The following is a 25599-nucleotide window of genomic DNA, read 5'->3' on the forward strand; positions in this document are numbered from 1 at the left end:
TCTTTGTAGCTCATACAATACCAAAACAACAAACCAATAAGGGATAATCAAACTAATAGGCATACCTTTTCTAAAGCTGTTACCAGGTCAGAGATCATCACATAGTTTTTCTACCAGTTACATTACTGTTTGAGTGAAATCCCACAATATCAAGACGACTATGTGATTTTTGTACTAGACCGATTTTCTTTACTGCCTGCACCATTGTGTGACATGCAGTATACACCTTCAGCGTTGTCTACTCTGTTTTGTCCTGTCCCGGGTCACAACACAGAGGCCTCAAGATGAAAGTGCAGATTACACCATAGACTTCTCTCTAGTCAAACTCATAGTGATTGTGAACAGGGCATTGAGTGGGAATCTATTCTATACCAGGAGCACGACAGTGACCTACCGATACGTACCACCACACTGCCAAATGGCTCCATTTAGTCTATTAGTTCTATTTCTCCAGTCTTACCCTACGCGTGACGGGTGGCTTACAGGACAAACCACAGACAGCATTAGGTTGTTTTTTTTTCTCCCTGAAGTCATTTTATTACAAAGTTCATGAGGACAGTATTACAAGAAAAGTTGTCAACATGCTAAAACAGAACAAAGTTGAACACAGGAGTTTAACAAACTGGTAAGATAAGACAATCCACTGTTCACAATTATCATAACTTGATTAAGTCTTCAGGAGATGGGAGCCAGTCAATGACTACAGTGCAGGCATAGAACGGCCACATTCACACCGACTCAGCAAAGGTCAATCCAACCAAGGCAAAGATGTGCACAGCTCAAGAAAACATGTTACAATTTTTATATGCCATCGGCTTTTCTCAGAACTTTTAGAAAGCATCACTTGTATGTACATAAAACTGTACAAAAACATGGCATCACAAGCATTTTTGTCCTATATAAATATACCAATAATTAGGATAACAACTAGATTCTCTCTTGCAAAGACATTCTCGAGGCAATTGTCTTTGTTTTCCATGGACTGTGAAAAACATGAAAATATATGTGCAGTTCAATTTCTGTTTGAAGAGTTTGGAACTTTTGGAATATAAACCAGCACTGACATGTCAGAAACTGAAAGAAAAGAAACAGTGAACAGTTTCTACCAATTATCTTTGGAATTCATGCGAAAATCCCAGCCTGCTTTGACAGCAGACAAAAGGTCGTGGAGATCTATGTACACTAACACCACCGACAGATTTTTTTATTTTCAATTTTTTTCTTCACACAACCGCTTTGCTAAGAGTTTTTGACCGACACAAAAACAAAACCGCTTGCCAATTTCAGCACAGTAATTTGTCCATCTGTCCACAGAAATGATCACTTTACAATACAGACTACAGAGAGGCAAAATATACTCAAGTGAATTCAACATTAAATCAATGCAAAGTACAAATTAAACATTATTCAACATAGTTTGTGTATTTCAGTGCTTTGTGACCTCCTATCCTTTTGATCACGGTCATCCTCTTTCTATTTCAGAGGGGTCATATGAGTGTGACTTCAAATCCAAAGGTGACATGAAGGAAAATTTAGTTCCAGGAGCAAAATGAAGGTCCGACTCATCGAGAGAGAGAAAGAGAGAGAAAGAAAAGAAAAGTGTGACTTTGTGGACGACGCACAGCAAATCAGCCTCCTGTTATTCCATTCAAAGCAATGCCTGATCATCCCTGCCCCAATTTGGTGATCAAGGAAGAGATACATTTCAGATCTGTGCCAGTGATAAGCAGCGACTTAGGCTGGGATCAGGTTAGGATTAATCAGAGAAGAAGAAGAAAAATATTGATGCAAAGCAGTTCCTGAATAAATGAGTCAATACACATAAATGGATAAAAGTTGTGACTGAGGCGATGTGGCATTGGCTTTATCACTCCTTAGCATCTTTCAGTTCGTCGTTAATTCCGGGTCAGTGATCGCACCCGCTGCTTCCGGGCCATGAAGCGACTATCCGAGGGATACTCGTGGGGGTTTAATCACAGTGCATCATGGCTGTTGTTTGAATTTGATTTCAGTCACTAAATGGCTTTGAAAATGGCATAATGCGCTCTCTCTCTCCCTCAAGGCAGGATAATCGCGCACATTATTTAATCATGGCCATGTCCAGTAATTTCCATATGTATTCAGTTCAATTACTCTAAATGCAGTTTTCAATGGCGACGTGATGAGGTAAGTGCTGATATCCTTTTAACTGATTGTAGTGCTGCGGGTAGATGTGCATTATTTGGTGGGTGCCTTGTCCTGGGGAGGTGCCTCACACATACACACACACACACACACACACACACGCCACAGCTCAGGATCCATTACTCACCCTAATTAGGATGCTTCTATTCGGGGATCTTTCTTGCTTACTTAGAGACACAATCTCACCGTGGAAATTTGCTGCAGAGGTGAAAGGTATCTACAAGTCTAATCAAATCAATGTTTGAATCAAAGACACCGCCTGGCGCTGTACCATGTTGCAAGACAGGCTAATGTAGTCTTTACTGCCTTCCAATTACTGAGTAATACGAAGTGTCCTTCAGGCATATCCTTCAGATTGACTTGACTATGGAACCAAATCCCTACATTTTATTTTTGTAGCCAAAGGGGGAAAAAAATATTCACTGATGTATTGCTGGATTGAAAACAAGTCTGTTTATGTTATGCTAATTACGATCTACTTGAATGATGTTCCTCAAGGACCACGCACCTTTCTCCCATAAGTGGTGACATAGCTGACACTGAATTTACCTCTGAAAAAAGCTAGCGATATAATAAGATACTTTGGGAAAGACAAAAAAGTGCTCAGAATGAAGAGGACTACATAAGTGCAACATGAACTCCAATTCACTACTTAAGATTCAAGTGTTGTTTTTTGTATTTTTTTTTTTTTTAAGCACTGATAAATAACCTTACATATTCATTGACTCGAGCCACGTCCTCATAGCTTGTGAAGGGAAAGCCCTAGCAAGTCGATTGTCTGGATTGAGAAGAGCATAAAAACTCAATAAAAATATAACACTGGTATATTTTGAGTGAGTCACAAGGATTTGAAGCAAAAAAAAAAAAAGAAACCCAATCCAATTTGGTGTTTGGTCATTGTGACTCCAGGGGACTGTGGCCAAGTCAAGCGTTCCGATGATAAACTATAGGTCACAGTGCTGAGAGTCAATGGAACATAATGTCTGTTCAAATGTTGCTGCAGAGCTTTCTCCACCCATGGTGAAACTCTGCGGGGAGCAGAGGTAAAGGCCATTTTGCTATGATTAGGGGCTGAAGGTGTGTGTGATTATATGAGGCGGATAAATGCTTTCCACAATATTGAGCTCACCTCCTGGAGATGTTTTCAATCAAGTTTTAAACAGCAGCAGCAGCAAAGAAAACCTTGACGACGCCAAAATTCTGAGCCAAATGACTTTTTTTGGGTTTTTTTGTTATCAGCTTCTGCCAGACAAAAGTATGTAGAGCACACCATTCAAAATGTATTTACAGCACTATACAACAAGAGAACATTTCATTTGATTGTTAGTTAAAAGCAGAATGCCATCTGATAGGGCCGTATTGGCTATCTATCAAAATTCTCTAACAATGGCACAAGAGCACTGATCACAAGTTTCAAATTGAAAAGATCACTCGACAGCGTTGGACTTGGCTAACTACGACAATTATTAGTTACTACTTTAGTAGTAATGACCAACTCATTTTGATCCATGTCCTTGTGAATAAATAAATTAGAGTATATCAATTAACCTTGTGGAATTTGTAATAAATATGCTAATAAATTATTAGACGGTGGCGATGGCAAATGACCCAAGTGATCACGCCGGTAATTGAATGAATCACTGTCTACTGTTAATTTCAACTGGACCCTGGCATTGGCAGGAGGGCGGCTTTATTTGTTCTACTGCCACGGTTGATCTTTTCTTCATTTCTGCACTGATTGGAGGGTGATATTCACAGATAGATTTCTCTTTTAGGAGTGTGGGCAGACGGCGAGGTGGGCGGGAACTCAGAGGTTACACTGAGGGGCATCTCCTCCAAGGGGCAGTCCTGACTGGCATCGTGACCGCTGCTAGAATAGGCACTGCGAGAGGGTGGAAGGCGTGACCGGTGCTCTTCGCCTCCCAGAATGGCGCTGCCATTTGCCAGGCGTCCCAGACTCCCTCTTTCCTGGTAAGGCACAAAAGTGGAGAGTTTCGGGGGGTTCCTCGTCCTGCGTACAGGAGAGGGATGCCCGGGCATCCAGCACGCATCTGAGTGGCCCAATTCGCTGCACTCATTTGTACAGTTTCCGGTCATTGCCACATCGGGAAGCGAGCGAATGTCTGTAAGCAGAAGAGAGAATAAAGCATTGTTAGTTTGTTATAAATGAAATATAAAATAGCATATTAATCATACACCAACATCTTTAAGATAAACCTCTTTAAACTCTATCTCCGATCAGAAATGGTGTCATCCAAACACAAAGAATCCTCCCTCCCTCCTTTCTTTTGAGGTCTTTGCAGCTGTTGCTAAGCACTGAGCAGCAGTTGCTATGTAGCTGTTGCTATGGTTGTGTAATGAGCACTACTGTGTGTAGTCCACTAGCTGATGTGATCCATTCAGGAGATGGCGTGCTGTGTTTGTGTCATTTGCGAGTATTCAGCAGCAGTTAGTCTGGCATGCTTGAAATACTACATCACCGGACCATTAAAGGTTTCAACAGCAGCCTATTGATTTCGATTACTTAGAATTTGTATTCTGAAAAAAAGGCCCCCCCCAAAAAATATGCCGGCATTAAAAAATTAATACATTCGTAAAAGAAAAGGACAGCGAGGATGTGATGCCATGGACACGAAGAGCAGCAGCGATAGATTTCTTGGGGCAAAAGTATTGTTATTGATTGACAGCACACACATTCTCTACCCTTCATTAGCAGCCATTTCTATTCAGCTGTTCCGAATTAAATAAATGAGTCCATGAACCAGTGACCTCATTTCCATAATTTTCATAATAATTTCATTTCCAAAATAACTCCTGATAAAATAACTATGGTACATCAGTAGCTTTTCTTCATCCGTTAATCTAAAATCTAATACAGAACGAACTAAATAAATACATACATAAACTAGACAATGACTTATGACAATGCCTTATTAATAAAGGCTTCTAGAATTCTTGAAGGTAAGCTAAACCAAAGTACCCAATCCTACGTTTGCGTGAAATTTAAATTGAGGTTAAAACCTCCTAGTAATAAACAATAAGCCATTTCTTTTACAAATATGTATTTTTGTAAAATGGCTTATCACACAACATACCTGTTGACAGACTACACTTTTGTCTGCGGTTAAATACAAACAGTTCGGTATTTGTCTTTGTTATTCCTTCATGCTCTGACAAGGACAGGCAATCAATGTTCGTAAAGCAACGATCACACAATATCACTCTGACACGAGCCATGCGCAACGTTTAGATTGCTCTGATAAATACCTTCGTGTGATGTGATGTGATGTCATGCCAATGTCGCACGTACAATAAAAAGAGCATGCCCATCAGTGATGTCAGAAACAGGGCAGTGTTGGAGTCAATATATTTGTTGGGAATGCATTGAGCTTTGTGGTTCGGGGGTAAACCAAAAGCCAAAAAAAACAAACTAACCAAAAGGCTGCATGTGAATGATGCAACAACAAGAGATGGCGTAACAGAGGCAATTCAAGCAGTCCATAGAGGAAATGCCATGTTAACAGAGATTCTCCATCAGTATTATATTCTTGACCGGAAAACGGCAAGATAATTATCCCATCAAATGTCAGACCCCTGTGGTTGGACTCTGGCCCGCAAGGGCTTAAATCAATCAAACGGCTTGAGTTGTCTAAGCCTGTTTTCAACCTATGTTCGGTTTTACATCTCGAAGTACCCATTTCAAGTAGAAATAGGCGATCCCTCAATTATGAAAATGAATTTAAAGCACTTCTTGTCAATATAGTTTGCAAGAGATTTTGTTTATCTGACCGTGGGGAAATTAGATATTTGCCAAATGTTTGAAAGACATTTGCTTCTAAACAGCCCCAAAAATGAAGGCTTATGACTATTTGGTTCAAATTGTTCTCTGGCATGAGTAATAAGCTCTTTGCAAATGGGGGGAAAAAGCGGTATGTTGCATAACATTTGTTTTATAATTCATTAATAAATCTCTTGGTCGGACGGAAACATCTGTTGAACATCCTGTAGCTAACTGAATTCGAGCTGCAGAGAATGGAAATAAAATACATGCTCATGAGAAGCTGAGAATTCCAAGCCAATGAATGCACATGCGAAACGCTCATGAGCGTTTTCTGCGTTGGAATGTCCTGGTTTGAAATAAACACAGAAGTTTGCTCCAGTTCAGCAGTCAGCTGACACTCGCTAACATGATGTGTCCTAGTTGGTCCCCCAGTATTATCGACCACAACGGAAGGCGATACAGGGTTGCCATGGCGATGACAGATGCGCTTCTCTTGTTTCACACACTATATCTCTCTAATTTTGCAGCTTGTACTTGAAGGTAAAATGATCCCACGTTATAGTTTTAATATACACAATAATCCATATTGCATGACCAATTGTTTGTCAAAACCATAATTACTGTTCAAAGGCTTTTGTTGCCCTTAATCTCATTGTTCCTCTAATCCTAATTGCTGGTTTTAAGGCGTCTCAAGGCATTTGAGCCACAACTAAGCAATTCTTTTTATATTCCCTCTTAATTACATCGTTCAGTTACAATTATAGTCAATAAAATGATACTTTTCGAATTAATTCAGCCCAAATGTATGCCGGCATGAACACAAAACGCATGAATGTAAGGCAAGGAAAACAATGTGAGGCTGTATATCTCATGCATGATAGACTGGAGTTTATTTCTCATCCCTTCCAAGAATATTGTCTGCATGCATCACTTTGGTGAAATGGACCCCTGCTACAAAATATATTTCAAGGGAGGAGAGTTGGGCAAATTGTTGAGCGTCAGAGCATGAGCACATTTGTGTAGGCAAAGACTCCAAAAGGATTTCACACTTGATTAAAACCTCTCTACAACTTCCAGGTTTACTCCACACCAAGCTCCCTCGTGTCAAATTCTGCATGGCTGCAAAACCAAAGATCAGTCACGCATCTTTATTGAAACCTGTTTTTTTCATGCTACAATTAAGGATATATCTTCCTTATCACTGTATATGTACACACATTTATCTTTAATGTGCTGATGAACTCCAAAGAAGGTAAAAACTTTGACACATCTTTACCGATTGTCAGTTTTACTAATTGCCTTCTGATTTTAAGGCACTGGGCATGTTTAATGAAACTAAAAGCAAGCATGTAATGCATCCTGATGCCAAGGACCACTGAGTGCTCATCAACATCAACAGCCATAAAATAAGCAATGACAGCTAAATACACTGCATAGCCTGCCAAAGTCTGACGTTTTCTTCTTGCAATGTCAAAGTGCATATTGCAGCGCACCAGGAGACAACATAGATGTTCAAAGAGCCGCTATTTTAATAGCATCTCTATTTGTGTTTCATTTCAGTTCACACATGGTTTTATTTGTGAAATCGTGTTGATAATCAAACGAGCAAGAAGGTCGAAATTCAGCGGTTTTCAACACGCAATAACACTAAATCAAACGGTGCTATGAACTTTTTCCCTTTCGTTAATGCACTGAAAGAAATTAATAATTCAATATTAGATAGAGGTTGACTGAGGTACACAAAAGAGCATGAACTGCTTTGCTCTTCAAAGCAAACGCCTAAGATGGTGATCATAAAGGTTAAATATCTGAGGATGAGGGTGATGAAGTGAATGAGACAAGTATGGGAGTGAAAACAGAGTATGGAAGGCCAAGGTCAAACCTATTGTGGAAGCAGCGAGAATTAACATCTTCCTGAATCATGGAAAATGGCCATGAAAAAATGTGTCTCATCTTCCATCCATCCATTTTCTACCGCTTATCCGAGGTCACTTCGCGGGGGCAGTAGCTTTAGCAGGGAAGCCCAGACTTCTCTCTCCCCAGCCACTTCGTCCAGCTCTTCCGAAGGGATCCCGAGACGTTCCCAGGTCGGCCGAGAGACGTAGTCTCTCCAGCGGGTCCTGGGTCGTCCCCGGGGTCTCCTCCCGGTGGGACGTGCCCGGAACACCTCACCAGGGAGGCGTTTGGGAGGCATCCGAATCAGATGACCCAGCCATCCCATCAGAGCCCAAACCGTGTGTGGAGACGAGCCCGACTATATCTAGTCAGAACTTCTCGACCTCACGCACCTCAGAGGGTGGCCCCGGTGACCCGCGTCCGGGCAAGGGAAACCTCAATCCATTAACATCCTTCATCATAGGGGTCTTTTTGCCGTGCTTTGTCTGGTCCCTCACCTACGACCTGTTTGCCATGGGTGACCCTTCCTGGGGCGTGAAGCCCCAGACAACTTAGCTCCTAGGATCATTAGAACACACAAACCCCTCCACCACGATAAGATGACCGCTTCCAGGAGGGGTCTCATGTTCCTTTCAATGAAATAACAACAAATAGTAAACATGCTGTACATGAGAAATCCTATACAGGAGCTGTTATGAAGCGCACCTTTCCCACCATTCGACCCTTCATGAAAGTGGCATTCGTGAAAATGGATGCCTTTAATTTACACTGCTGTATATTTTTGCCATCTAATGTGGCCAGGTAAAATGGTAAAAATGTTCAGTTACCAAACTAGTGCAAACAACAATTAATCATAATTATTCCTAAACATTAACTCTTAACTGATATTTATGAATTTATATAATCAATATCGAAAAATTGAATGTTACCTTCTCCAAGATGTTACCTTCTCCAATAGCAACACCTTAGTTTTGCCGTTTGTTAGATTGTTTTGTTTATAGCGCAGGTAGGTAGTAAGGCACGACATTTACTCTGTTACATTTACTGAAGTAACTTGAATAATTTGTACTTGTCAGAGTAGTTTTAGTACAACAAACAACATGTTGGCGACACGGTGGACAACTGGTTAGCACATCTGCCTCAAAGTTCTGAGGACCGGGGTTTGCATGTTCTCCCCGTGCCTGCGTGGGTTTTCTTCCCACATCCCGAAAACACGCATTAATTGAAGACTAAATTGCCCGAGGTGTGTATGTGAGTGTGAATGGTCGTTTGTTTCTATGTGCCCTCCGATTGGCGGTGGACCAGTTCAGGGTGTACCCCGCCTTTCGCCCAAAGATGGCTGGGATGGGCTCCAGCACCCCCGCGACCCGAGTGAGGATCAGCGGAACAGAAGATGACGAACAACACTTTGCACTTTTACTTAAGTATTTATGTGAAGAAAGGCTACTTTTACTCCATTACATTGAGCTATATTCAGCTTGCTACGTTTATTTTTTCATCGAGTTATTATCTCTTGCACGATCTGTTTGTTTTGGTTCGCCAGAGATACGTGTGCCCCGGGTGCTGTCACATGACGCTGTTTCACCTATCCGACATAACCACTTGCGATGTTTGACTCCATGTCACCAATCAAACAGGGCCAGGCAGTCACACGAAACACAGAAGGAAAGCTTTCAAAGTGCCTAATTTGCGTGAAGCGTGGGACTCACTGTCACAACTACAGACTCCAAACAAGAACAGCTGCATGTTGTCATTGCGCTGAGCTGCATTGTTCCTGTTTTTATATGTAATCTCTGCCTGTTGAGCCTAATGTGCTCTTTCACAATTATAAATAAAGTTCATTTAAAAACCATTTCTTGTGGCTCATTTTGCCCTCATTTATAATAATTCCTAATAGTTCAAACGATATTTTGGGGGAAATATCTGAATTTGCACATTCCTTTTTTATGTTTTCTTTCTATTGTCCATGTCTGATTAAAAACAAGAGTACATCAGAAGTTACTCACCAGTTAGCACTTGAATGTTTTTTTTCACTGAATACTTACTATTACTCAAGTAAACATTTGGAGGACTCATTTTTACTTTTATCTTCGTCATATTATCCAAAAGTAACAGTACTCTCACTTGAGTAAAATTTTTGTCTACTCTACTCACCTCTGATTAGTAAGCATTATGATGGAGAAAATACATTTTTTCATGTTTGTAAAGTGGCATACATATCCAGAGGAATGATTCAATCAAATTTGAATACACATGAAGATACAAACAGATGAATTATTTTCTTTTTGCAAAATAGTCCATAAACCAAGTATGGATGGAAAGAAAGCCACAAATAAGGCATGCCGTGATTTGTTTAGTTTTTCTTACAAGAATTCACTCTCTCGTTTTATACTTTTGGTCCTGATTGATCGCTTCCCACTGGCTTGGAATCCCAAATTTTTTTTTAACACAAACCAACAAAAAAGCCAACTTGACAGTAGCCAGGAAGCAGACTGGCATCAGTTAATAAGTCGTTGCAAATTATTTTTGCACAGTGGGACTCACAACGTAAATGTGATACAGACTTTGTAATGAACCATTAGATTGTGCGTGTACCTAATGTTGTGGCCGGTGAGTTTCTTCTTGAATTATTTAATGGAAGGAGCGTCAAAGAGAAATGATAATCGGAAATAATTGCAGCTCTATTGAGTTGATTCCAGGGGGTTTGTGATTTGGCTTTAACGAGGAGTTGTATTTCTTCCAATATTGATGTCGCAAAAAAAAAATCATTGGAAGCAAAGGTACCTGTACCACTCTCCATTTATGTTCTCGCTGTCTCATGTGTAATCTGAACGCGTGCATCCCCCCAAAATCTTTTTCTCCATCCCCACCACCGCATCACCAACTCAGTGTGCACCTTCGCAAAGCCCCTAAAAACACCTCCGATGCAGTGGCATAACATGCACTCTGCAGCGCAGTCACCGGGGTAGGGGTATTCGCACAGCTTAACAACACCCCCCCTCCCTCATTCCCTCCCACCCCACCCGTCGGCTGACTGATGCATGCGAGGGGTGGGTTTGCATGCCGCTTGCATCAGGGTGCCAGTGGGAGGTGTCGAGTGTCTGAGGCAGGCTTCCTCATCGTCTGATCCCCTGCCCAAAGGCATTGGGAGGTGGTGACGGTGGGGAAGCTGCCTCTTCCTGAGATTTCACACTGCTGCTCTGCGTTTGATTGCAAATGCTGCGTCTCCCCACCGGCTGCTTTCTCGTGCGTGTGGGCACGCGGCTATGATCGATGGTGGAAAAAATATGAGAGAGCCACAGCTCATAGAGGGATAACAGCCACTATGGTTTGGGAGCGTGTGGGTGAAATTAATGGGTGTGTTTGTGGTCCTTGCTAACAGTTTATGTGGCAAATGACTAAAAAAGTTCCAAGAAGCAAAATACTCCACATCTGAGCAGACATTAACGCCTGGTTCTGGCTGTCAGTCTCGTAACTGGCTGGGAATGCAGACTGTGTTTGTCAAACTTGGAAGAAAAACAACAAGAAACCAAGGTTTTGTATATCTTTAGCCGTGACATGTCAAGCCTTTTTTGTGTTCAGAACAGTTTCTCACAGCAAGTTGAAGGAACCAAAAACAGCCTTTTCTTCTCCAGATGGGTGCTTGTGTCGCAAGACACAAGCACTGCAAGCACACACCCAATGCTGACATGTGTACACACGTTCTCCTTGCTGAATAATGGAAAATACAAAAACAGGATGATGGAGTTAGACACCTGACATTTGTACTTTGACATCTCACAGGCATGATTAAATTGTTTTCGGTCAAAGAGATTGTCACCCCAACTTGCGAGACAAGCAGCCGTTTACCTATTTGTTATAATGTTGAAGTGTTACTCTGCAGATAATTGTATGCATTTATTCCCAAACATGCTTTGTATACAGCGGCTCAAATGCAAAGCATCATTTGCCTTTGACAGCTTTTTCGGTGTAGAGTCTATTTTTAAAGCCTGTAACATATGCGCGCACATTTCATTGCTGGTCGTGTCGTGTCTTTGCTATTTGTTTCAAAAACCAAAAAAAAATGTAAATGATTCAACATTTTGGCAGAAACAAGTTGACAATTAGTTCTCAGTCAGTCAGTGAAGGGCTTGGTCGTTGTTTGGATAAAAAGTTTAGAGCAGCAGTACTAAGGACATGTGATCAGTTCTGCTACAGACCAAATTATATGGCTCGCGAACGGCTTTGACGCTGATCCAAATAAATGGATGCCCATCGACCAATCGATATCAATGCTTATTCCTTTATTTTTCCATGTATATTTACTAGGAAATCAGGGGAAATTATATGATATTTATAAAAAGTTAAATCAATTCTGTGTTACTCTATCGCAACCCTCTTATTTTCAGTGGGAATTCGTCAACAATAACAAAAATTGATGACAGAATAATGTAGCAACTTTCTAAGCATTGCCAAGGTACCCTTGAGCAAGGCACAAAAGCCCAACCAAGCCCATTTCAAGCCTCAACCACATAGAAGGAACAAAAAGGGGCAAATGACAACTCATGATTGATTGTGCAACCGTTACTAGATTTTCCAAACTAGTGTTAAGTTAGTGTTGTTTTAGGCATTAAACCAAAGAAACTACTGCCCAGACATACAACCTGAGCAATCATGTCGTGACTCTCACAGTCAGTCGGTGTGAGCTCTTAAATTGTTATTCTCGTTTTATTTTGAATGAACCTTTATTTATCCGGGTCAGGCAAATTGAGACCACGTTCTCAATTGCAATGCCACAAACTGTACAATGTTCTTTGACCTAAAGTCCACATTGGTATGAAATGCCACTTCTAAAATTGCACTTAATTGTGCTTGTGTGTGGATTCTGACTGCGTCAAGCGAAGCTCCTCTTCGGGGATTAATAAAAGGATCGTTCTTCTTCACTTTATGGATACAAGTTTGTAGTGTTGGCCTCCCTTAGCAGGGAAGGCCGCATGCTGACAGCGCCTGATGAGCGGACATGACGGCCAGCGGCACGTCAGGAAGAGCTGCTGTGGATGGTTCACTGAGTGACGGTACAACACCTGTCAGTTCTTCCGACATGCACAATTTTGTCTTATAAGACCTTTATTTTGAAGACTGCTTTGTGAGGGCTCGCGTTTGACAAAGTCTTAGCACCTTCTGACAGATCACGCTATGCACTGGCTCCTCCAATTGAGGAGTTGATATGTGATGTGTCAGGCAATACCACTGTTGGGCAAGCTACTTGGAAAATGTTGTGAGTTATTGTATATTGAATGAAGCTTCACGACACACCCGAAAAATGTAACAAATGAAGCTACAAAAGTAGCTAAAATACATTTTTTTAAAAAGAACAACAACATTTGTACCATTGGGGTATGAATGAACACTTATAGCAATATTATGAACCCCAATTCCAATGAAGCTGGGACTTGTGTAAAACGTGCATAAAAAGAGAATACAATTATTTGTAATTGATTTTCAACCTCTATTCATTTGATTATGCTATCCATTATGCTTGAGTTGTAAACATCCAGCAAAATAGTTTCATTTATCTGTATTGTTTGGATGTCTGTGCATTAAAAAAAAAAAAAATAAATAATATATATATATATATATATATATGTATATATATATAAAAACTAATTACTATGAATGTGACCTCAGTTTTTTTCCCCAGTACAGATTAGATACTGCAAATATTTCAGACTTATTTGGCTTTTTGACAGCACTAATGTTGGACCTCAAGATACACCTGAATAAAATAACCGGCAAAAATGTTGTATGATTCTTAAAAGGTTTATTTCAGCAAAATACTGCCATGATTGTTAAACAGAGTGTTTAATCACCCAGGGCTTTGCTGATGACTGTGACATTTACTTGGAGAGACCAAGAATGTCTAGTCCTCTTGTTTTTTGTTTTTTTCTTGATTGGCCCCTGCCTCTGAAGCATTTGAAAGCTTTCAGGTGTTTTATGTCTTCACTCTATTGACCTGTGTGCCATAGTGACATCACCCTACGGCTCCAGCAGATCCATGATGCCTCAGTGTGCAACAACTGTGTGTGTAACCCCACATACAGTGTATTTAGGCCTACTGCTAATGTGTTTGTTTCTTTGAACCAAATGTCCCATGCACTTACAGTACACATACATTGATTTTTTTCTAGTTGAGTGGCATTGGGTTCATGTTAATGTCATTCCGCAGTGCTTGCATTAAAAACACACACAAACACACATTTTTCATTTATTAAAAAAAAAAAAACAATCATCATCAGCATCATCCAATATGCTGTCAGAAAAAAATCCCTTTTAGAATTCCAGGGACAAAAAGCTGTCTCCTCCTCTATCATTCATTCATTGATCGTGTCGACAAAAAAAACATGTTTTCCATGAGCCATTTGCTTTTTTTCCCTCCCCCATATTGATCGTCACGTATCCCTTGGTTAATTCTACCTTTGATCGCAACAGTGTGAGACCCCATTAACACATGGATCTACCCACCTCCAAGCTGTCTGAATGGACTACACGATGAAGAACAGAAAGGTTTCAACCAAATGGCCTCGATGTATATTGAGTTGTAGCTCTGGTTATTCCTGGACAACCCATCATTTGATTATACCTCATATCCTGAAACTAGAGGCCAAGGGGTATATATATATATATCTTGTATCTGGATATATCTTCACATTAGCAACAATATTCAAACAATAATTGTCGCACTATTAAGACTCACACAAAGTAATTAAACAACTGTTTCAGTGTATCGTATTACATGAAATGCAAAAACAGTGTACAATCATCTCAACTTTCTCTAGGGAACATTTTTATTTTCTTGATGTGGCTAAATTCATTTTAGAACATTACATCATAATTAGATTTTCATTACGTAGTAACCATGAACCAGTTTCAGAATGTCACTTCAATACTGGAGACCATGGTCCTCCGTCGGAAAAGGGTGGCATGCCCTCTCCAGTTCGGGGATGAGATCCTGCCCCAAGTGGAGGAGTTCAAGTATCTTAGGGTCTTGTTCACGAGTGAGGGAAGAATGGAACGGGAGATCGACAGGCGGATCGGTGCAGCGTCTGCAGTGATGCGGACTTTGTATCGGTCCGTTATGGTAAAGAAGGAGCTAAGCCGAATTGTGCTTGTGTGTGCATTCTGACTGCGTCACTTGGGCCACTTGGGCCACAATCTTCAACTCTCACTGATTGGTTCACAGCCGAGTGTGGAAAAAATTAATATGAGAATCAGCACTTCTAAATCCGAGACCATGGAAACACCTTGGGATATCGGTGCAAGAACTGGTCAAAGTGGTTGAGGAAATGGAAGTCTGACTCTGCTTATCCTGTTGCCCCCCCCACCTCCCCCCCATCAATAAAAATAAGATGTGTTTTTTTGTTGTTTTTTTTTTTAATAGCAACATGAGTATCACTTGACTGCCACAACACGCTCCACAATGGTGTACGTACTGCATTGAAAACAAATATGACACCTGCACTTTAGTCCCTGTTTTAAGGAGCATTAGCATGGCTATATACTCGTACATGTTTATCAAATTAGAATACCAGCAGGGGACATACCACACTTTTGGAGCTACTAAAAAGAAACGTTAATCATCATGCATATATTTGGTCATGCACACTGGATTAGATTGCTTTTTCAAGTGTGATGTCAATGTTGACATTGTGGCCATTTTTAAAAATAATAGTAAAAAAAAAAACAACAATGGTAGACAAGTTCGTAAGTATTTGAATATCTCTATACCTGTAGTACATTAAGGTATTCAAATAAAGATGTGGCAATAAACAAATGCACAACATGAGTAAACATCAGTCTTTTTTATGGCTGTACTTGCCATCTGTTCTTCAGTGCCTGTGTATGATGGCCACCTCATTTCCCTGCCAGACACAGTAGATAGCTCATCAAGATGAGTGACACGTGTAGATGCCTTGCAATGCACCGCTTAAAGAGCAACAGACCTCTGGCTTTCACCGATGAATTGCAAGAGCCACAAGAATCTCTGACAGAAACCCTCACAAATCAGTGACAATATTCCAGTGTCATGGAGTTGACTGCCTAATTAAAGCAGACATTCAATAGAAAGCTGGCATGGGAAGAAAGTTTCATGATAGAACATTTCTGTCAGGATTGTTGCAGAACAAGAACTCTTCAGGGAGAGCTCATGTGAAAAAGTATGCTTTGAAAGACAGACTTTTCAAACAACAGCCAAGGGATTAGCGAGTGAGATTTGACACTGTTAATAAATAAATAAATAAATACATAAAATAAGATTGTGGCATTTAGTTTTAACTGCACAGTAAAACAAATGTGATGGCACCTTGGATGCATAACATAATAACATGCATTGCACGTAAGCTTTGGAAGACACATTTATTTTTCATTTCCTCTATTGCTTGAGGCGTGTTGACTATAGATTACATGAACACAATATTGTAAATTAGTAATTGATCCTTTCACTGGGTGCTTATTTTCATCTGGAAGGAAATGTACAAGAACATACTGCTGCGTTACATTACTTTTGACACTGTGTATAGTCATTATGAAGTATGGAAGGCCCTTGAACTGCAATATCCTCCTTTGACTGTGAGAGCATCTAAAAGACACTCCATTCTACTCGAAATCAGGGAATTCATGTCACAGCGATACAGTGTGAATCCAATCCCTCAGGTTCCATCCATCATTAAGGGTCAGAACACTAGCGAGAGCGAGTTTCAGTAGCTCTTGGTCGCCGACAACGTAGTGTGGCGGGATGACACTTCAGGGCTTTATTATGATGCCCGCCTGAACTGCTCGACAAAGTGAGGTCGAAGAGGGTCTGGCCCTCCACTAGCATTGCCGCCAAGACGCATAGCACTCTCCCTTGTCTGCAAATCACATATTCGATGATAGTTAAGAGAGCAAACCTCTAAAATCATCCTTAAAGTTTAACGCCACCATCTCATGATTTTACCAGTAGACACATAGCATCAAGGACCACTCATAACCACAAGAGATACCAGGGATACTTACTTACTTTCTTCACGTACCATGTACCAGTACTATAATCATGACGCATCAGCAAATGTGTACTTTCAAGCCCACGTTCCAAACACACTACTAGCTCCAAACCTGCTGCTTCAGTACACTGTTGCTCATGTATGTGCTTAGAGTTGACAATATAATACTATCGAAATTCATCCCAAAATAAAGCAAGCCATTCCTATTTGTTACAGTAACACATGAGCACATCTGAAGCTTAGGGACACTGATTAAGGCACCGCTCATTCAGTTCACAAGCTTAGTGCAAAACCCCGAAATGTTGAGCAGCAATGCGGTGTTGAAACCACATGAAGTCTAATGTCTGCTGTTATTTTTTTTGTTTTTTGTTTTACTTAGCTTTTTTTATTTGGGGGGGGGGGCAGTAATTCCGAACACTAATCATGGATTTCATCATTTTAATAAAAGCCAGTGTTAATCAACATTTACTGTAAGTGAAGGTGCTTTAACTATGCCCCATGAAGACATTGCATACAGTATATGATTTTTTTGAATGCCCTTTCTTTTCTCTGACATTGCTCAAACAATATTACATTCAAACATTACACAAACATAATCAGTATTTTCATTTTTTCATCATAATTGTCAATATAGCATTCTTAACAGTAGGTGAACTAAAACCCAACAAATGTCAGTTTTTTTTTAACCCCCCCCCCAAAAAATATAATCATCTCTATTGTTATTCAAGTCAGCAAGACACAATGATGAAACCACAGAGAAATCACTTTAATGCACAAATGAACGAGGAATGAATTTGGAGGGGGTAGATTTATTGGGATAATGGGGTTTCTATTCTGGTCCCCTCTAGATTTCACATGTGGCTGCAATCTCCGCTACTTTAATCGATGTCAGCTCATATTTAAAATCAGCCAATTTCATAATTTGCTTCAGTTAATAGTTTGTGTCTCACATTACCTCATTCAAAGGTTTGGCCTTCCTGCTGTTGTTTGGCAATTACGGTTATCTGCTGTCAGGACCACATTTTCAGTGTGTAGTCACATTTGCTTTGCGATCACACAAGCAAGATATTTAAATTCAGGATATTGTGAAGACTTGACACATCATTGGTTTCATTTCAGACCCAGACGTGATGTTGCTGAAGGCCCCTGGTAAACTAGGGTGATGATAAACCATTGTCTCTCTGTGGTGTCAAAACCTAATCCAGGTTAGAAAGTTTAATTCTGCTCCAGTTAGGCTCTTCCAGTGACCTATTTGCTCTGCAATAAAATTACAAACAAGCGGTGGGGAACGAACAGCAGCAGCACAATGCGTGTGCGAGAATGATCTCGGAATTATAGGCGTACTCAAGACAACTTGCCACAGGGGATCGCTTGATGGGGCTTTTTTCCCCACAAACGTCTCTAACAAAAAAACAACTTGTCCTTTCTGGTCGCAGATCCAGCAGTTGGTATTGACATAGTCCGCTCCATTATCAGCTAGAAAAAAAAAAGACAGAACACCTGTTTGAGGACACCTCCACCGGTGTATTAGTGTGATATTATGGCACCAGGCAGGGACCCAAGATGTGACTCACAGGACAAAAAGCCCCATTAAGGTGACATTCTCTATCAGCACATTGTCTTCCTCTACAACTCTTGAAGATGCTCACTTGCTTTGCTCATTATTTTACTTTAAACAGAATAGAATTTTACCAGGATGAGGCAATGAGCGTTGAAAAGGTTGATTGCGGCATGATACTGGGATGGTAGCCATTAAAAGCAGAAGAAAATCCCTGACAGGAGTTCAAAAGGAACAAACATTTGACACTACATGCATCATCTGAGAGATCTAAGACTGAAAAATCAGACAGCATTTCTAAAGAACCTCATTATCATGCAAATGGAATTCATGCCATTTAATCTCACCCTACTTGGTGTCCCACATGGCAGTGAGTCCGTAAAGAAGAACAGACAGTGAGACCGCATGCGAGGCAAGCATCCATATGAAAATTCCTCCATCTGTGGACATTATTAGTCTGTCGTACAAAGGTACTTACAACCAGAAAATGTAACCAATGATCAATAGAAGAGTTGTTATGCCCTTACATTGTGTAGGCATGACAAAATTGGTGGTCTAAGTAATGCCCCAGCAACAGAGCAAGGTCAATTATGAGTCATACACAAGGTTCAGCTTTGGAGCAGCAAATCTATTTAATTGTTGAGACTTTGCTTGATGGAAAGCAATGGAAGTTTAAATTCTCAATAAATCATTTGTTTAACAAAAACAAACAAAAAAAACTATTTCTAAATTAACAGCCATTTTCTCTTGCTAAAATCATAAAGCCGATCGGCTTGCTGTCATTTTCAGTGAGAAATGTGACCTTATTCTAATAAAACTCCTTCTATGTTGTGTGCAGCATCTAAACCACATCTGTAACTGCTAGCGCTAGCTATTCAAAGGGCACTGCATGGTCTGTTCAACATCAATCGTATCAGTTTGACTGTTGGTCAGATCCAGCTGGCTTGTTCCAAGAATGTCGGGTAGAGAAACACTGGGATTAAAACTAATTAACGGTGCCCGATAATATCATGGGTGAACTGTATAATCTCAACTTTAGCTGGTAGCTGTATAATTTTTTTCTTCCTCACAAACATGACAAAACATGCAGTGTGTATTATAGTAATCCTAGCAATAATGACTGGCAGAGGCAAAAATGTCAAAGTATCTGTCCACTAATCAATATGCACTGTCTTGATAGTGGCTGGACAGATGGGGGGAGGGAGAGGGGACACATCACAATCACAGACAAACCATTCTCCTTGAGAACAACAGGAGATACAAGATTGGATGTCTCATGGTTTTCAAAGCGAGTTGTTTAAGCAGAATTACTGAGGGCAATGATTGTGATGAGAGTTCATTAACGTAAAGTAGCAAAGCAATCAAAATGATTTGGCCATTCGGGGGTGTGGTGAGACAACCTCCTCTCCCTTATGTAAATACACCCCGCTCCAAAAGAATGGGAAGAATGAGAGTGATCTCTTCATTTTTGCTGAGACTTTATATGATGGTGCACCGCTTCCCACTCTTGATATGCTGGATGGTGAACCGGAGTTTCCTTCGAGCCATTGGGAGACATTCTCAATGGCCTCATCGAACTAACTACTCACCAGCCTCTGTGACCACCAAAGCTGCATTGCTCTTGGCCTGCCGATCACCATCAGCTGCCTCGGTGCCTACCATCGGGTTCAGGGATGATCGCCATGATAGGCACCAAAGCACCTTTCCAGCCACAGTTCAGGTTGATTGCCTCCAACAATGGAAGCACGCAACATGGCCCACTCAGACTCGGTGTCCCCCGCCTCCCCTGGGATGTGGTCAAAGTTCTGCTGGAAGAGGGACTTGGATGTCCTTCTTACAGGGGACTCTGACAGATGTTCAATAGACCAGACCCCCCACAATACGTTTGGGTCTGCCAGGCCAACACATGGTCCATGGTCACTGCCTTCCCACCTACAGGTGATGAGCTCAAGGAAAGATGGACACCTGTTGACTCCTCATACTGTGGTCAGGTGGGACCCCAAGGGTGCAGAGCCTCGCCATCGAGTTCAACTCCAGGCCTGGATCCAGAGGGCAGCCCGGTGACCCGGGGCCAGGCGAGGAAAAACATAGGGTTTTCTGAGCTGTGCTTTGTCTGGTCCTTCACATTCCACCTGTTTGTCCTGGGTGACCTTACCATGGGAAAACGTCTCGGGCAACTTAGCTCCTTGCATCATTTGGAGGAGTGAACCAGACCCGTAAAACATTTTTGAGTAAAATTTGTATCCAATTCCCACACCTAATTTTTTTAACCTCTGACTAATGCCACACATTTGCATCAGATATCACTCTTTAATATTGGCCATAGGCAAGCTACATAAATATACTTGCGACTGTTAAAGTTTTACTTATAATGGAAAAAAAGGCTGTACATATTCGCGTGGCCCAGAGATGTAAAGGGGGACAGTCTGTGGTTCATATTGCCTTTGATTTAACTTTAATAGAGTGACACATCATGCGCCCCGCCTCATTTTATGCCTGCCAGTCATCTCTACAGTGATGAACACATCCCTGCACCAGTGCAGCCTGTCACTCTGTCACTCAAATGCTTAAAAAAAACTTTGTCACTATTCAGGTGGAGCTGGGGAGAATTTCAGCTGTCTCTTTTGATTTTCTGTCTAAACCTTCCTTTTATCTGGGCTCTGGGTTATTTCCCTGAAGTGGGAATCACATTTTAATTAGGTCTATCCTTGGTTAGCGCTTCATTGTCACATCTCCCTATCCTATGTGCATGCCCTATGGGTTTGCATGTCAGAGACTCTTAGTCCCCACTTCCTGTCACAATCTAACATCTCCTGCATCTTGTGCCATCTTTTCATTCTGTAACGGCTCCATCTCCATTCACAGTCAGGCTCTCCTGCTGCTGACAACAAAGAGTACCCTGTCTGACTAAAACCTGCATTCTGCAGATGGGCAAAAGAGGAGCAGAAAATAAAAACTAAAAAAAGGGAGAGATCATATGGAAATATATCAACAGACTGAAAACACCAAGTGTAGATGTATCAGTTGAATTTAACTTAAGCAAGGTTTTATTTTCTTATTTAGGAGCATTCGTTAAGCCAAGGTAATGCAAAACTGCCGATGCAAAACAAAGTAATGTGGGATCATGCAAGGAATACATGTTGCCATAGGTAAGATGCACCCCAGCATACTTGCGGTTTGGTACCCGCGGATTCACCTATTAGTGGATTTTATTTTATTTTTTTATTTAATGTTTTTACAATTTTCAAAAAAGGTAAAATAATATTTTTTTCAGTTCGGATTTTTTCCTTCTTTCTTTCTTTATTTTACTTTTGGGGGGGGGGGGGAACCAACCCCAAAAGCACATTTTGGCTGTTTATCCCTACTTGAAGGATTTTCTTTGGGGGAGGGTGGGGGGGGGGGGAGTGAATTTTTTTTTCTTTCATGTAATGTGTACCAATTATCCACTGATTTTAGCTAGCAGTGGTCCGGCACGGTCCCTATCCCCTGCAAATAGCGGGCATCCACTGTATAGAGGTTCATTAACCAAAGGTACAGCTGAATATTTTATAACTGTCAAAAAAAAGAGGACCATGTGTATCAGTGGCCCCGCTAGGCCTGTTTAGGGGGGGCTGAATCCTCCTAAAAATGTCTTAAGCCCCCCTGAAATTGTTGGGTTGTTTGTGGTATGTCCAAAATTTACCCAGACAAATACAGAATTTCTTCTTTTTTTTTTTTTTATCAGTCTCAATGTATGTATGTGTTATTCCATGCATCCATCTTCTTTACCACTTATCCTCACTAGGGTCGCGGGGTAATGTGTTATTTTTTCAGCAATAAAAAATATATATATAATCAAATGTGTAATAGCTCTCAAATCTATTTTAAGCATTAAAAAAAGAGCCGACCACGTTTTTAAGATAAAACTATACATTACCACAGATACAAAATGGAATTGAAAGATGGCAAATGGTCTAGGTGAGTGGCGAGAAATGTCCAAGTAAAAATTGGTTGCCGTTTTAAGATCGACTGATATGATGCTGAGAACAACAATTTTCCTTTTTGAAGAACAAATGTAGATTTGGGATCCAATAAGCAAAGGGGCTACTTGTTGTGAGCCCAGTGTTGTCAGATGTCATGGTTCGAATTTATGTAGAGGGCAAATGCGCCATGAGATGGCTTATTAATTAGCACTCTTGTGAAAGAGGGTCATTAAGTATCCCTGACCTGCTGATGAAGGGGACAGAGACCTCGCTAACTCCAGATTTGATACCACGTTCAGACAAGGGTTCCTTCAAACAAGGGTTCACCTACACAAGCAACAAAACAGTTGAAAATAAATAAAATAATTCATGCAAATCTTCGATAAACATGCCAACTTAACATTGACGGTGCCAAAACATTTCAACTCTTCAAATTGCCAGGGAGCAAAAAACAAACCTCACACAAATGGCTCCATACATACACAGGCAAAACCCCTAATGGATCCATTTGCATTTAAATACATATTCATAGGAGCAAGAATGAAAGGGGGTGTTATCAATGTACCGTTTTCAGGGTGCTCGCTCTCTCCAATGCTGCCATCTGGAGTGGTTCGCTCATAGTGGTCTTCAGGCAGGTTCAAGGGTCCGATGCGAGGGCCAGACGATGACTTGCTGCTGGGTGTCTCTGATTCTTCCAAGCCGCTGTCATAGTAACTGTGCTGAGAGGCATCCTGCAGGTCCTGCACAGGGTTGGTGGTGGAGAAGGTCACTCGCCGATGGGGATGCTACAAAACAGAGACATACAGTAGACACATGATCTTTTTTTTTTTTTTTCACAGCTACGCTTATCCTTTTGTTTGCGTGCTCCACTGAGAGACACAACAGGTTGCACGCTTGCAGTTACAGATAAAATACACTGTATAGAGAAAAGTATTGATACACCTTGCTGTTGCACCCACAGGAACAGAAAATGGAAGACAATATCAAGTTGTTGTCCCCTTGGCGGCTATAACAACTCATATTCTTCTGAGAAGACTTTCTGCAAGCTTTTGTAGGTGGAAACTGTAAGAGTTTTTTTCTCAACCTGTGATTGATTAGTTAATTTAGCAAACCAAAGGAGTGTGTCGCGATACCTTTGACCAAATGATTTATTTGGGAATATGACTGAATGTTTCTCGCTCTAGGGAATTATGCTTTTTTTTTTTTTTTTTTTTTTTTTTAGATTGTGACAGTATATTAAAGGACATAGTCTTTTATAGTCTATGAACACAGCAGTAGAAATTGAGATAATTGGAAGAAGCATACATTATTAAACAGAAACTACCACATTAAATGTAAATGTCTTTTTATTTAAATGTGCTCTGAGATAATGTTTCCATTTTCAATACGCAACTAGACCATGTGAGAGTCTCAACTAAAACACTAACCAGACCTATCCTGCTTCACAATAGAGCGGGCAAAGTTTTGTGACGTACCGTAAAAGGGTTAGTCAGTGAGTCAGTCAATATATATTCCCAAAACCGTACACTACCTCTGGCAACATTGCATTGACCACATCAATTTTTCCATTCAGTTTTTATTTTTATCTCAGGTGAGTCTCATGACTGTATCTTGCACAGCTATGATTATATTTTGTGAAGTAGAGTACTTTTGTAGTGACAATCATATAAACTCCTGCTTGCACCCAAGTGGCAAAATTTGGATGGTAATGTTGAGAAAAAAATATCTTATTGTCAGATCGGAATCAGAAATCTTCAAAATATGGTGAAAATCCGCTGTGAAGCGTCTATCTGCTTATGCAAATGCACTGTAAATGGATAGTTCGGATATACCGTGCCAATGTGTCATCACGATACACAGATCAGTGATGGATGAACATCTGCAACTACACAAACTCACCATCTGTGGTGGGAAAAAAAACAAAAACAAAAAAACCATCTGTGACAACAAAACAAAGTATAGACTGTTACATTTGGAACAAAATACAGATGGCAGGCCAGTGGAGTTTACCAAAGTAACTTACTTGCATTCAATCAGAATCACAATATTTTCTCTAAGTTTTTTAAAGCAGACAATTATTTGTACACAAATACAGTCATTGAGTCTGGAGTCCCCACCCCCCCAAAGAGTATGGAATAAAAACAATTTCTGAAAATGTGTCTATTATCGAGAATTTTGCTAAGTAAGATGTCACAATGGTGACATTGGCTAAGCCTAATTGCCATAATAACTGGCCCCACCCAACAAAAAATGGCCATTGTCAGGCGACGGTTGGAGTCTGGTCGTCAGACGTCATGTAAGCACTTTCATGTCAAGCCAAAATGTAAGCAGAGCTGCAGTGTTAGGACAAACGGCATGCATAAGAACAGTGTTACCGTTGGTACCGTCAGATAATCGGCACTTATGCAAATATTAGGCTAAGTTGTAAACGCAGGACGGGGGATATTTGTATTCGCTCATGCACGGAGCCGCACACAAATTGACAAAGTATAATTTGGCGGCTGATGAAGTGGTGCCTTCACGAGTAAATATTCAATCAAATATTTATGGGGGCTGTCTGTATGGGGGGAGTTATAGTTAAATTAGACAGTGGTGCTCTTCGCATGAACGAGATTAATTTCAAGTCTGGATGCTGAGGGGTGAGCATCTTCTGCCTGGAAGGAGTCTCAAAATCTCCCAAAGTCACCAATAACACCAGAAAGGGGCTACAGTTGTTGTTAATTGCTTTTATGAAAACTAGTCCCCTAAAGGGGTCTGAAAAGTTTCGAAGTTGTTAAGTTGGCAACACTGATGAACCTTCGCTTCTTCCAATGCATTGAATTCAAGTTGTATTCTGCATTCGCTTGAGACAGAACTATCTTACCCAAAACCAAGTGATTTAAGTGAAGTTTGCTCTAATTCTTTATCCTTTGTGTATGGGATGTAATGTTTTCAATGTTATTATTTATTGACTATTGCTCAATTCTATTGTTTACTGATTCTGCTCAAAACAGCCTCAAATCTTGGATTATTATTAATGTATTTTTTTGTGTATATCTTACTACTATTCCGAAAGCCCAATGAGAATCCAAATCCCCATATTAACATACTTTTCCACGGATTTTGAAGTTTAACAAAGCAGAAAAGGCAGGAAATATTGCTGTGATTTAGCGGAAAATTAATCCTTAAGGTCTCCACGCTTGGAAAACAGGAATAAAAAGG

The 25599-nt window shown here is 40.6% G+C and overlaps 1 protein-coding gene across 5 annotated transcripts in view; it reads right to left on the reverse strand.

Annotated features, from left to right (window-relative positions):
• Positions 1–508: 508 nt before the first annotated feature.
• Positions 509–25599, reverse strand: part of pcdh1a (protocadherin 1a) — a 77806-nt gene continuing 52715 nt past the window's right edge. Inside the window, exons 4-5 of one of the 5 annotated variants that reach the window (XM_061752170.1) lie at positions 22964–23183; positions 509–4307 (exon numbers count right to left, since the gene is read on the reverse strand). In XM_061752170.1, the coding sequence (XP_061608154.1) occupies positions 3937–4307; positions 22964–23183 (591 nt within the window). In that variant the 3' untranslated portion in view covers positions 509–3936. Of the gene's footprint in view, positions 4308–10914; positions 11573–13718; positions 18355–22963; positions 23184–25599 lie in introns of those variants that run through there. The other 4 variants (XM_061752172.1, XM_061752173.1, XM_061752171.1 and 1 more) reach the window with 4 other exon arrangements.

Source organism: Phyllopteryx taeniolatus, chromosome 17 (assembly GCF_024500385.1).
Source record: "Phyllopteryx taeniolatus isolate TA_2022b chromosome 17, UOR_Ptae_1.2, whole genome shotgun sequence".
Lineage (NCBI taxonomy): Eukaryota > Metazoa > Chordata > Actinopteri > Syngnathiformes > Syngnathidae > Phyllopteryx > Phyllopteryx taeniolatus.